At 36.7% G+C, this 14,911-nt stretch overlaps 2 protein-coding genes across 3 annotated transcripts in view; both read left to right on the top strand.

Annotated features, from left to right (window-relative positions):
- LOC128541223 (transient receptor potential cation channel subfamily M member 4-like) overlaps positions 1-3,651 on the top strand; it is a 34,046-nt gene extending 30,395 nt beyond the window's left edge. The window contains exons 22-28 of one of the 2 annotated variants that reach the window (XM_053511549.1): positions 842-1,016; positions 1,125-1,290; positions 1,419-1,600; positions 1,731-1,863; positions 3,131-3,203; positions 3,307-3,400; positions 3,497-3,651. In XM_053511549.1, coding sequence (XP_053367524.1) covers positions 842-1,016; positions 1,125-1,290; positions 1,419-1,600; positions 1,731-1,863; positions 3,131-3,203; positions 3,307-3,400; positions 3,497-3,522 — 849 coding nt within the window. In that variant the 3' untranslated portion in view covers positions 3,523-3,651. The remainder of the gene's footprint in view (positions 1-841; positions 1,017-1,124; positions 1,291-1,418; positions 1,601-1,730; positions 1,864-3,130; positions 3,204-3,306; positions 3,401-3,496) is intronic. The other variant, XM_053511550.1, reaches the window with a different exon arrangement.
- A 3,354-nt stretch (positions 3,652-7,005) lies between these two features.
- LOC128541629 (sarcoplasmic reticulum histidine-rich calcium-binding protein) lies at positions 7,006-14,548 on the top strand. Its single transcript, XM_053512141.1, has 6 exons — positions 7,006-7,732; positions 11,356-11,450; positions 12,645-12,713; positions 12,958-13,012; positions 13,645-13,681; positions 14,236-14,548. The coding sequence occupies exons 1-6, from the start codon at positions 7,138-7,140 to the stop codon at positions 14,255-14,257; spliced, it is 873 nt and encodes a 290-aa protein (XP_053368116.1). The 5' UTR covers positions 7,006-7,137; the 3' UTR covers positions 14,258-14,548.
- Positions 14,549-14,911: the final 363 nt, after the last annotated feature.

Genomic DNA, 14,911 nt, shown 5'->3' with positions numbered 1-14,911 from the left:
TCGGATCTCATACGCTTAGAATTGGCAGTTTATTAGATTGTGCTTAAGGTTTCTTTTTTTTTTTAGAAGCTCATTTTCTATCCATGATGCGTAGGTAAGCACTGTATACTTAAGCCCCTTTCATACATAAAGGAGTCTGACGGGAAATCTTGTAGAGTGGATTTTTTGGCGAGGAGATAGGCATTCCGTGACCTAGCCAAGATTTTACATCATGGAGGTTTGGATTTGAGGAATGCTTTGACGAGCACTCTTCTTGATCCTGCCAACTCTTTCCTGGATTACGTATCTCCCTCGCCAACAGTCTCCTTATTCTCCTCAATCTCACCAGAACTCCCACCAAGTTCTTACTGAACTCATATAAATTCTCCCAGATCTCCTCTGCAATGGTCCTGCATCCACAAGATCAGGAGAGCTCCACATTCCTCAAAGGGAGTGCCATGGCCTGCCTCAGGATTGATTCTGCGAGTGAAAGGAGAGTGCTATGAGAGAAATGTATAAAAAAAAATTTCTTGTAAAAAATCTTCAGAAAGAATTTAAATGTCCAGAGAGCTCAGGATTTACAGGAAGTCTTCAGGAGTGCGCCAGTTTTCTGTCCAAAATTGCTTCAAGATTTCTCATTCGACTCCAGAATGTATAAAAGGGTTTTTTGTAGGTTGGCGCAAACTGTTTAAAAAGCCTCCTGCTGGGGGTTTGTCTCACTTAAACATGAAAGACGAACAAAAGTTTTGATGTTGGACAAATAGGTAGCAATCACAGGGGCATTATTTTGTATTGCTGTACAAAATGTTTTGTTGTCTGTTGTCTCCCATATGAAATCAATCTTCTGCCTGTTTCCTTCCAGATGAAAGATATTTTCTTCTTTCTGTTCTTCCTTGGCGTGTGGTTACTGGCCTATGGAGTGGCCAATCAGGCTCTGATCTACCCCTACGACTCAAACCCTGATAGGATACTTCGCCGTATATTTTACAGGCCGTATTTACACATATATGGACAAATTCCTGTGGAGGAAATAGACTGTATGTTGTCATTCATCGCCATGATCTTGTGTTCTACCACAACTAATGACAAATTCAGTGTGTTGCTGTTGGATTCATTATGACTGCAATCTTTCCGTGTGTTTTTAGCTGGATTTCATTGGGATGCCAATTGTACGAACAATGCAACACTAATTAAAGCAGGTGTAGAACCATGCAGGGATACACATCATAACTGGCTTGTGGTCATCTTACTCGTCATCTACCTTTTGGTCACCAACATTCTGCTCGTTAATCTACTCATCGCCATGTTCAGGTAGCCAATCACCCATCCATCCATCTATCTATCCATCTGTCCCTATTGCTGTTCGAAATTCTATTCTTTGTGCCATGGGTGTTCTTTGATGCCTGGTCCTCCTCTCTATTTTTCATTCGTTTGTCTAGTTACACCTTCAACAAGGTGCAAGATCGGAGTGACACCTACTGGAAGTTCCAGCGCTACAACGTAATTGTGGGGTATCATATTCGGCCGTGCCTTGCTCCACCCTTAATCTTTATCTCCCACTTCCACCTCTTCATCAAGCGGAACATCCGCAAGCTGCCATCTGAGAAGGTGCACCAATTTGGTGAGTGTGGTTATGTTGCCCATCATTAGTTTTTAAACTGATGTAAAAGATGAGAATTTGAAAATGAAGTGATTGATGTGCTCGATGCCGGTAAGGATCATTTTTATAAATGCAAGATCTTTTTTTCAAGCTATGGATTTAAAGCCTAAAGCTAACAACCGGCTAATAACATGGGAGAGCATTCAGAAGGAAAACTTCTTATCTGCTGAGGGAAAGAAACTAAGAGGAAGTGACACGGAGAGGCTAAAGCGCATGTCTGTGAAGTGAGTGCTTTTCATTTTATACTACATTGAACTGGCTTACAACATACTCAACTGACTGACTTGCTCACTTACTGTATTAAAGCTGATGAGTCTTCACAAGAGCTGGTTGTTATTACTTTGTTGTGGATTATGGTTAAAAGTTAGAGACCTGACCTGAACTTACTCTTGCAGAATTTAACGAATGCACACAGGCTGACCAGTCATAACATTTTTAACATTCATAACATTCCCAGTATTGTAGAGGGTTCTCTTACGCCACTAAAAACAGCTCTGACCCTTAAAGGCATGGACTGCATGAAACTACTCTGTGCACAATTCTAGCACAAGGTCATTAGTGGCAGATCCTTTGCTGCTATAAGTTGAGAGAAATGTATCCAGGGTCCGGTTCGATTTCCATCTTGAAGTCGGTGTGCATGGAGTTTGCGCTTTCTTCCCGTGCTTGGTGGGTTTCTTCCGGGTTCTTTCCGACAGTCCAAAGACATGCAGATTAGGCTAATTGGCGTTCCCAAATTACCCAATATGTGTGAATGCGAAAGTGAATGATGGACAACCGGAGGTCCTACCACAGTACAAGTAAGAATAAATTCATCGGTCACCATTGGCCTCTAGGTGGACTATATAGGCTCCTAGATGGATGGAAATGTTTGGTTTCATGCAAGTAACAAATGTTTATTTGGCCCAACAAACCATAAATAGCATGGATAATACAGCACTTAGACTATTACTCCACTCTGAATAAGTGAATACTTCAGATATATTGTATTCATGTGGGGTTATTACAAATAAAGAGTGACTGCTAACATACATTATAATACCGCTAACATACATTATAATATTAACACTGATTATCAATTATAAAGTAAACAGATGACATGATCATGGGCACTCATGACTCAGCCACGCCCGTACAGAGCAAAGGCTTGCCTGTCCAGTCTAATAGAAATGCACCAGAACACCCAGTACACCACAGCCCGCTGTGCACGGGGCTTACCATGGAAAGAGCCCAAGGCCTCCGAACTCCCCAGATCCCAATCCAATTGGGCAACTATAGAATGCACCAGACACACATGTCCGATTCGCAAAGGCCCCACCCCGCAACCCAAAGCACCCCAGGGATCCATTGCCCACGTCCTGGAGCCAGATACCACAGCACATCTCCAGAGGTCCTGCTGAGGCACACCCCAAGGGAACCCAAAAACTAGGTGGTTTTAATTTTTGTGTTTTCAGTAACTGATCAGTGTATGTTTGTGTGTGCTTGCACTTGTAGAGTTGACGATGTAGTGAAACAGACAGCTGAGATCAGGGATTTGGATCGAAGATTAAGAGCACTTGAGTCTGAGGTTAATGGCCTGCTTGAAATTGATTCAATATAACATCAATTTATTTGTGAACTACCTGTCTTTGTGCCAATCATTTACTTTTTTCACTGTCACGTTTCTCCAGATGGAATTCTGTTCATCCACACTTATATGGATGGCTGAAGCTCTCTCTCAGGGCAGTGTGCTAAAAACCACTAAGCCTCCTCCCACACGGAAAGGTGACAACATTATTAATAACTTTCTTTGGTTTGTGCAAAAGAGTGATTCAATTTCTAATGCAATTTTAATGTCTTGCATTTCTTTTTCTTTTTTAGTGAACACATTCACGACTGAAATGTGACAATGATTCCCTTTTCTTCTGTCATCACTCCTTTACCCTAAGCACACAGTGGTGTTAAAGGCAATGCATTCCTGTTTGTACGGTCTATTTCATGAGAGTGTGGCAAAGTAAACTTTGTCCTTTTCTTCATCCTGCATCTGTGTTTATTATTCCGATGGAAAAGATACGATTGCAGAATCAGAGAAATTAGGTCAAAGTAAGACAAAATACAGCAAAATAAAAGTTTCAGGTTGTATACTTGGTCATTTTCTTTGCTTTTGTTTTTTTTACCCCAGTGTTGCCTTTATATTGTATGTACAAATAGATTATAAATAGATCTATTTAATATGCTTGTAATAAACCACTCTTAAAGGAAGTCCATTCGTGTATTCGTATCCTTTTTGTAAGCAGTTGTTTTTTATTTTATAACGACTCAAAACAGGAATAGCTAGTTAAATGGAAGGGATTGCATTGCAAAAACAAATCCCAAACACAAATCAGCTGGTAGAGATAACGAGGATCAGACCAAGTAGTTGTGAGGTTTTTTTCTTCATAATTCCAAGTGGTTTGCTGGTTTTAGACAACAACCCAAGCTGAACATAACCAAATGAAGTCTGGTGTTATCTCATTTTAATTCAGGTAAATGTAGGCAAATAGACATCATGCAAATGCTTTGAGACATCATTCAAATGTTAAAGCAAATACGAGCAATGGGAGATTTATGCAGGGACTACTCAACACTTCAGCTTTAATGGATTTTCGGTAATTAAGAGGCATTTCAAATTGTTAAAAACCTGGCATACTTTGCAGTAATGTTTATTTTATGGTCTGGGATATGTATAATTTAAAGTTTAATTTAATTCAAATAAAACAATTTGAATAAAAAATGTAACATATTGTGGTGCTACCTACATTTTTCCTACCGCAGTCTCAGTATCATTTTTTATCATCCGAAAAAAATAATGAAATGCAGCATTTTATTTTAGGTGCCACTAGTTGTTATTCTTAGTAATTACCTACAATCACTACTGGCTCAGAGATATAATATTGTAAAACAACATCTGTTCTATTTGTAAGTATGAGTAATGGGCAGTTTTATAAATGAGGTGAACCAGTGTAGAAGTTAACACGTAGACGGGCAGTGGCTCAAGCGGTTAAGGCACTGGGTTACTGACTGGAAGATTGGGGTCAACCCTACAGTATCTGCTCCAGGGGCGCTGCATCCTGTCTGACCCTGTGCGCCGACCCCGGATTCCTTACTGTGGTAGGAGGGGGGAAGAAAACTTTTTTACAATACTGTAAAGTACATGCGACAAATAATTGAATCGTAACTTGGTATTTTCTAAACAGAGTGCACACACACACACACACACACACACACACAAACACACACACACACACACACACACACACACTGCTTTAGTCCATGTTGGTTTTCTGCCCCTTACCTCTGAGAAAATATGTACTTGCAAAGTTTACAGCAAACATTAAAAGATATTCAAGCTGCTACTTAACTGTATTTTTTTTCTTATTAGAATAATTTGTAATGTTAAAAATTCTATGTTATAAGTTTTATTAAAAATGTAAAATAAAATGCATCCTTCATAAATGTTCACTACATTTTACTGTATTTAATACAGCACTGTTGTACTACTTCTACTATTAATAATAATAATAATAATAATAATAATAATAATTATTATTATTATTATTATTATTGTCAGAAGTAGTAGAAGCGGAAATATTATATAAAACAGAAGAAATTCCCACTGCTATTAAAACATTACAATTAGAATAGACTAATTTCTTTATCTATCAATCACAAAATGAAGATTCTATATTAAAGTGTACAGTCAATGCAAAATTAAATGACTCACCACAGAGCTATATTTTAAAGATATACCTAATGTTAATACAGTACATACTGCCTGGCCAAAACAGTCAGTTTGAATTTAACAAAATACTTAAGAACTTTGTCATAATATTTATTGCACTGATAATTATGTTTTAACATAAAAAATTAAACTAAAAAAACATTAGTGCAATAATAATAATAATAATAATAATAGTTAAAATTAATCTCCGCTAATGACATCATAGTATTGACTAAGTAAATGGGGAGTCTTTTATTTATTTATATATTTATTTATTTCTGAGTCTTCTTCAGTCCTCACACAATTTGCCCAGCCCACACGACATGATCACTGAGCCACAAAATACAAGCCAAAAAAAACACAACATGGAATTGATTTAGAGTAGGAGTGTAAAGATTTCTTTGTTCTATAGACTTGTGGTACAGTAATAACAGAACTTGCTATGTTGCAGAATTAACTAATCTGGAACTGACCTGCTTTTACTTAAATGTGTTCATTGCTATGTAATTCCAACCTGCTAACAAGGTCTTACTTTAAAAACAGCTAACCACTCCATCAACTATAACTATTTTTTTTTTCTTGGAGCATTAACCTCCTTTTTGTGTATACATGAACAAACATGCTCACATTTTTCAAGCAAAATGGATTGGAACACATGAGTGGGTGATGACGCAGAGGAATCTTTTACAAGTGACACACACATTTGGGAATAATTAAAGCATATCACATAACAATGTCAGAGGCAAGGGCCTTAACCCTATGTCCATATAAACTCAGCTGCTGGCGATGCAGGGCGAACTCCTTCAACCCCGTCCCAAAAAGACTGGAGAGACATTTGGTGGGTTGTGGTATGAAGGGCATCCTGTGCCAATAACTACGGACCTGTGCCAATAATTTGACGTCAGATGACGTCGACTCTGAGAAAGAGATAACCCCCAAGAGTAAACCCTCGATTTTAGACCTACATCTATGAAACATGATAGACATTTGGCACAAATCACAAGCATGCAAATACGTACATTATTATAATTATTGCTATTTAAAAAAAAATATATATATATATTTTTTTTTTATAATTTTTTTTTTTAAATGGACCTCATTAAGAACTTGTTTTTTTCCTCCCCGTTTTTTAGTTTAGTGTTGGTAAGAAAGTATATGCTATAGATGACATTTAAAAGAAGAAGGAAGTTGAACAGAGATTTAGTTTCAGTGAGTGAGCTCAAGGTTAGATTGTGGATTGTTTTGAGAGCTGCTTAATATAGCGTCCCAATCACCTGTCGAGCTCAGTGAAGCTCTGTGCATATATGTGTGACAGGCTGTAGCTGACTGTGGAGACTGAATGGTATGTGTGTGTGTGTGTGTGCCCTTTTCTCTTGTGCTAGCATGCACACCATGTTTGCTATCCCTCACACTCACATAGGCCGCTTGAATAGAGGACATCAGAAGAACAGCCTTACAGACATGTGGTCTTGTCAGTCATCTCCCCACGCTTCCTTGCTCCATTTTGTTCTCTGATTGTGTGTGTGTGTGTGTCAGTGTATTTGCATGAGTGTACTTGTGTGCAAGTGACAGAACTGTCGTGGTCACTCCCTGCATGGAAATCAAACAAAAAGCAGACCTAGTGCTGTGACTCGGGTGCCGAGAGTTGTTTACTTTCTTTTATCTAGTGCAAAGAAGTGAAGTTTTAACTGCTTTTGGGTGGAGACGCCACGCCAGACAGGAAGATCCGGTTTCTTCTTGCGTAAAAGTAAAAAAAAAAAAAATGGCAGCTCGGCATCGTGGCCTAGTGTGCCTGCTGCTAGCTCTGCTGAGTGTCGGAGTATGGACACAGGAAGCAGAGCAAGAAAGCCAGGATAAAGCAGAGGATCTGGGGGATTTGAGCACAGAAGAACGCGATGGGGAAGATGAAGAAGCAGCTGATGAGGGAGCACAGGATCTAGAAGAAGAAGAAGAAGAAGAAGAAGAAGGGGATGAGAACAATGAGGAAGAATCTATAGAGGATGATACTCCTGAGGAAGAAGATACCACCGAGGAGGGTGAGACTGAGGAGGAGGAGGACGATGTCGAGGAGGAAGAGGATGAGGTTGAAGCTGCTACGGAAGACGAGGTTGAAGGAGATGAAGATGCAGAGGAGAATGATGCTGAGGATGCGGAGGACGATGACACCGAGGATGAAGAGGCTGTAGGTGATGGGGAGGAGGATCAGGAAGAGGAAGACGCTTTGTCTGATGACGCAGACGACGACGAGGAGGATGATGATGAAGCAGAGGACACGGATAACGAGGAAGATACTGCAACTGAAGAGGATGATGAGGACCAGGACTCCTCACCAGGTGAAGATGAGGAAAAAGCAGAAGGTATGTGTTGTAAGTTTTAAGGCTGATACTTATTCACGCTGTCGCAAAAACTACAGTAGACGTTTAAGCAACCACGCAATTCTATACGAGATTGGTTACTGTTTCGTATTTCAGAGACAGTGTATTGATCAATTGTGTAAGTATCAGGGATGCAGAATACATTTCCCACCAGAAATCGTTAGTAACAATTATAAATGTATTCTCTTTTTTTTCATTTTGAAACTGTGTTCTTTTGTTGTCTCATTTCTGACACACGGTTCCTAAATAGCCTGAGGCGCCTGAGCACTAGAAAGCATCTGAACGGTTTAAAACATTTTAATCCCCCCGTCACAGTGGTGGAGGTGGTTCTTGCTGACCTCATACACAGGCTCACAGACACTAATTATTGGTTAGGGTCTGTCTGATTGACTGAGTCATATATTATTATAAATGAAAACATTTTACTTTTACATTCTGAAACCATGATTTCTGCGACTGAAGAACATTTGGAGCTCAGAACAATTCAAGACATGCACATGCAAGCACAAAACAAGTACACAAAAAACACATGAAGTGCCAGAATAACAATGAGCATCAGTGTTCCTAAGCTTAGATGCAAGCAGATTGAGATCGGGTAAATGTTAAGGCCATAGCACAAGAACCAGATTTTCAGTCTTATTAAACCCTTTAGTTTGTCGTTATGCATTGTGGATGGGGGTGGAGTCATCCGGGAAGATATCACTCTCATTAGATAACAATGTTTGCCCAAAGTGGTAGCCAAAATAAGGTAGTGTTCATTTCTTGCGACATATCGCTCCACTCTTTTTTCCCCTTTTAACTGTGAGTTCTAGGAAGAACTGCAGTGCCCTTGATCGATAATTATAGATGAAATAAAAAAAATTAAAAACAGGATGGTTTACAATTAGTTTTATAATTTTCAGAATTTTAAACCTGTCAGCAAATCAGTATCACCAAAAACTGGTAAAAGCATCATGTGTGTTAAGAAACAATAGTTATTAATAACTATAAATTATTATTATATATTATCATTCATTCATTCATTTATTCATTCATTGTCTATAACGCTTTATCCCGCATACAGGGTCACAGGGGGCCTGGAGCCAATCCCAGGAGGCTTAGGGCATGAGACAGGGTATAACCCAACCCTGTGCACACACACACTACGGACAATTTAGGAACGTCAATTAACCTAACATGTCTTTGGACTGTGGGAGGAAAGCCGAGTACATGGAGGAAACCCACTAAGCAAACTCCATGCACATTCACACAGACTCGAGGCGGGAATGGAACCCCTGAACTTCTTCTAATACCTTAAATGACCACAATCTATACATACTATATAATAAACCTTTAAAGTTGGCATGTCTAAACATTCAAGATATTTGCAGAAAAGTTATTTGGGAGATGTAAGATGAGTAATAAAAAACATCAAGATGGTTTATGGTCTGTTTGTGCACAACATCACGTAAAAACTACTGAATGATTTCACAGGTGTATTTGTTCGAGCTTGAGGTAATATAGACACATAGGCTTTGTTTCATCGCAATCGGCCCACAGGAGGTGAAGAAATGTGTTGATATCTAAAGAGAAGATACGCCAGTTTGATATTTAAATGGAAAACGCCGTTATTTCATTAAAAAAAATCTACCTTGAAAAAATCATTAGTTCATCTTAAAATTCACCAGATGGTGCTGTACATTTTTTTTTAAACATGCTTTTGAGTGTGCAATTAAATTCTACGTAAACGAAAATTATGGTTAAAAAAAATCTACTCCAATATTTAGTATATAGAAGCAAAATTAGTTCATTGTACATTAGATTATTAATGAACACATCATCTCTTAATAAATCTCCTTATGGGTATTCACCTAAAAGTTAGAAAATACAGTATATCTCCTACAAAATATATGGAAATTTCATATCTTTAAATGTAAATAAATATAAAATAATACTAGACATTGTTTAAATAAATGTGCATGAATATCCACTCCCATACTGTTTATTCAAACACCCTAATGATGACTAGGAATTAAATAATAATAATAATAAAAAAATCCACATATAATCATGAGCACATTTTACCACAGAGTCCGTGCTCAATGTCGCCCCCTAGTGGATGAATCAGTGTCACTGCACACTCTACACGGTCTGGGATGTGCGGCACTCCAGGAATGCAGTTTTAGCACGTCAACTGTACTCCTTCAGGCAAAGCTCAGACACGAGCAGAGTACAAGCATACAATGAACCATACCCTGAGCTTAATAATGGAATGTTTATGGTCACTGAAAAAGAATAAAAGAGCTCCATAAACTGTTGAAACAATTATTACACTGTTAAAGTACACATCAGGTGTTGTGCTGATATCATACTGCTAAAGAGTACATGATGATTGATGTTTATCCTCGTGCCATCTGAAACACCGGTCAATGTACAAACAACACACACACACACACACACACACACACACACACACACACACACACACACACACACACACACACACAAAACAAATTTGCATTTTTTTTTTAATTAGTAATATTCCTGTAAATGCAAAAAAAAAAAAAAAAAAAAAAATCATATTACCTTACCATTTTGAAAGTTGAAGATTTTTGTTACGGAAGAAATGTAACTAATGCTTGGAAATATAATAGCACCTGCTATTATATTTGTGAGATTATTACATTTAATGCTGGGGATTTGTATTACATTTGTGATTTATTACATTTTTAGGCTGTTATAACATTGATGGGTGTTACATCATCATTATTTTTGGCTTGCTCATTAGGGATCTAAATCTACATCTAGATTTAAACCACAAGATGAATTAAAAATGTAAAAGAATTATTTGCCGTTAAGACTAAAGGATTATATCTTGAAAAAGCTTAGGCTATTAGACAGTGCCTTGCGAAAGTATTCATACCCCTAGAACTTATGCACATTTTGTTACATTACAAACACAAACATCCATAGATTAACACAAAGTGCCACATTAATGATTAAATAATAAACTTATTTTTTTTATTTATTTTTTTTTACAAATAAAAAGTGTTGTTCAGACCCCTTTCCTCTGAAAATGTTCAATACAAGGAAAATGGAACATTGTATCACAACCTTTTATTTGTAATTTCTTTTTTCCATTTTACAATTATGTGCCACTTTGTGTTGGTTTATCAAATAAAATCCTAATAAAATACATTTACGTTTGTGGTTGTAACATAATTTGTTTTGGAAAAGTTGTAATTGTTATTGTATTTCTTGGTGAGATTTATATTTAATAATCCTGTCAATCATCAGCCTTTAATTTCCCTATTTCCAAATGTCCTTATTTATTATTGCCATCATAATTTTTTTTTCCTCTTATAAGTCAAATTAAAATACGTAATCATGTAATTGAGTATATTGATGGTGATGCCAGTGAGTATCTCTCCTTTCAAATATACAATTTAACGTTTACACACATAATCTGTAATGATGCTACCATTGAGGTAGTTTTGTGTAAACAGGCAAGATGAAGGTTTCTAAATTGTGTGTCATGTCTTTTCGAGAAATTGAGCCACACTCATTTCCAGTACATATAGATTTTATATGACTTTATATGATACATGTGTGTTTTTTTTCTGTAGAGCACACAGGTGATGATGAAAAAGCTGAGGCAGAGACCACATCTGCATCACAATATCACGGAGGATCCCTGTGTAGCCTGTGCTCCATCTGTGAGGTACAGTACCAGCATAAATGACATACATGTCACATATTCCATAAAACCCATATACAGTTAAAACATGAATGCAATAACAGTCTCAAACTGAGACTTCTGATAAACAAATTGTGTGGAATTACAGAACATAGTTATGAGAATAAAACTAATTTTATTTCTTTATATAATCTCCTGATACTGTACACTATTGATTTTGATTGATCAACAAATTATAATCCATCGAATAAAGGATCGGGCTTACTGAATGTTCACAGAAACCACTGCATTGGGCTCCAAGCCACCGAATTGTCATTAACTGTAGCTGTACAACCTTCTTTAAAATGTTATCACCATTGAAATGTCAGTTCAAATCGCTTGAAGTGTTCCGTAAATGTCACATGTGAAACTACATCACATGCTCTGGGTTAGACTTAAACACCCACCCAACACACCCATCATGTTTCTTCAATGATGGAATGTTGTCCCTGTTTGATTTATTCCATTATTTCCTCATACAATGTGTGAAGATGTCGCTGCATAACTTATACTGCACTGAGAAGGAACGATATATTTTTCATATGAAACAATTTATTCATATACAGTAATAAGCTCTGTATACAGTAATACGCTCTACATGGTTACTGTTGTTCATTGCTTTTTTGTTTGTTTGTTAAATTAAGTTGCAAGCATGTGACTGCTTCCTGACTTGGCCATCAGTATCATTTAAATTCTTTGCTTTTATGTCAAATGGATGTTTTTAGGGTATATATATATATATATATATATATCAACATATTTTGACCCACCATACGTTATATATAAAAGTATTCATAAACCATGTACTGTATATAAAGATATATACAGGGTGGTACCTACCCTAAGTTTCCAAACATAGGAGAAAAATATATTTCTATTTTTAAAAAGATAAAAATATAATTCTAATAATGTTATTCGTTCATGTTATTACTTATTAATATAAGAATATTATTAAGATTAATATACTATCACATTATCTATTAATATTGTAAAAATATTTATACAAGTTGTTGTGTTTAATTTGATCAAATTGGTCTTAATAGCCAACTTTTTCAAGCAGTTTGTGAATGTTTAAACCTTTACTTTTTGCTATAAATTCTAGTGCAAAAATTCTTATGAAATAAACTCTTATTAAGTAACTGATATGTGATAAAGCAATTTTTTTTCGCTTTTTCTTAGCACTGCAATAGTTGCGATCAATGCCCATGTGAGGAAGGAGACTCATCAGTCCATTGCCAGTATTGTGAAGTAAGTAGTTCTCAAAGCAAGTACAAGTGTGCGAATATGGTAAAAAGAAAGGGGGTATAACAAAACAATAGCCGTGACATAAAATATTGGTATATAATCACTCTTATTATGAAATTTATTTTAGATTCCTATTTTACACACACACTTTATATTGTATCACTTGCATGTCAGTGTTATGCTTTTACACAAAGGATGGTGTAAATCACTTTAGAATTCTGTTTAAGGTTTTGTTTTCCTCTTCTAGCAATGCTCGTACTGCTACGCATGTCCTGTGATCTGTGAGACCATCTGTGAGCCAGGTATCGCATTCTGCTTTTGACATACCTTAACACTTTATTCAGTTTCATCACATACTGCTTATGTGCAGTATAATAATAGCTGTACAGTGGTGGGCAAAAGTGAATTTTACAGTTTTAATAACGTTATTACTTTTTCTTATATAAAGACAATCAAGTGAAATTGTACTATTGCAGTCATGCATTCTTCAAAACCTGCTGCAGTTGCCCTGGCATAGAGTCAAAATGACGTCTGCTGGTTGTCAATCACTCAATCCATGCCTGTTTGATCGCTTCTTGAAGATCATCGCACTTCACTTGAGAATGCCATAGTTTTAGCTTCTTTTAATTTAGAAATTGAATGTCCTGCCACATATTTGTTCCATTTATTAACTAAACCAGCAGATTGTAATTAGCACAACTCTTGTGACAAGCGAGAACTAATAAGTGACATCTAGTTTTGTGCACAGAGAGAGCTATAACACATGGCATATGTTGTCTTAATACTTGAGCCACCACTGTATGATAGAAAAAAGAAAATAAGTCAGATACCTGTTTTTTTTTTTAAATATGTTTATATTTTACTTTATGCATGTAAAGCAAAAATCTACATGTTAAAAATATTGTATAAGACAAAACCTTTTTTCCCCTTAAAGGTGGCTTTATTGACGTGATGTCTGGAACAGTCTATCAGTGAGTAATGAAGCCTTAATACTTTGTCTTTTTCAACACTCATCACTGAGTACTTTTTAAGAATTTTAACAATTTTATATGATGATAGATAATACAAATCTAATATAAACACAAACAAACAACAAAAGTCAAAAATTAACTGCAGCATTCTTTCAATAATAAAGCAAGGGCTAATTAGGGGTGCGATGCTTAAACATCCAAGCTGTCCTCTCTTAGCAGCACAGTACTGTAGCTTAGAGGTTAGCGCTGTTGCCTTGCACCTCCAGGTTCCAGGCTCGATTCCCCCTTCGGGTCTGTTTGCATGTTCTCCTTGTGCTTGGTGGGTTTCCTCCAGGTACTCTGGTTTCCTCCCACTGTTCAAAGACATTTCCACATTGCCAGTAGTGTGTGAATGAGTATGAGTATGTGTTTACCCTACGTTGTGCCCCAAGTCTACTGGGATAGGCTTCAGGCCCCACGCCTGTGTTCTACATGACAATTTTGTGTATGTTCAGATACCTAAAGCGTGTTTTATGTTTTTTTTTTATTTGTTATATTTCCTTATTTTTCTGCAGAACCATTGCCTCATATCTCTGAGGAAATTTCACCTCACATCCTATGCCATCCTGTAGTGGACAGCAGAAGTAAAGCTCAGCAGCTGAGTGATGCTGAAAGGAAAAATAGCATCACTAGCATAAGTGACCTTTTATATGACCTTTTATATAGAGGCATGGTGGAGATATTTAAAGCAGATATTTTAAATGTTATCCTTTTGTTTGCTTGTTTACATAAATACTTTTATCAAGAATTACAGTCATAAAATACAGTCTACCGTTTCATTTCAGTTGCATTAGATTGTTTGGTTATAAAAAAGTCATATTAAGTTTTATCAAATGTACATCATTTCAATAAAGAAATAATAAAACACATGATGCAGTGGTACTCTGGGTGTATTTGCTCCTACCTGTACATTCTTAAATAAAATTCCAAGTTAACAAAAATGCTTTAGCTAACAAGTAACTACTGCAAGGTAATTAGTGAGCAGTCAAATGGCACCAAGCTGGATCTAAAAAAAAAAAAGAAGATATTTTTTCAAACTGATAACGATCAGTCAAATAAGGGCTGAGGCAGGGGAGTGCTGCTCTCTTAATTCCTCCTACATTTTGTAGTCTATAAAGGAGAATTCTATAATCAATAGTGTTAAAAGCTGCACTAAGGTCAAGTTACACAAGCAAAAATAGGCAACTCTGA

The sequence above is a fragment of the Clarias gariepinus genome, chromosome 14 (genome assembly GCF_024256425.1).
Source record: "Clarias gariepinus isolate MV-2021 ecotype Netherlands chromosome 14, CGAR_prim_01v2, whole genome shotgun sequence".
NCBI lineage: Eukaryota > Metazoa > Chordata > Actinopteri > Siluriformes > Clariidae > Clarias > Clarias gariepinus.
The sequence above is the reverse complement of the archived record's forward strand: the minus strand, read 5'-3'. Positions and strand labels throughout refer to the sequence as shown.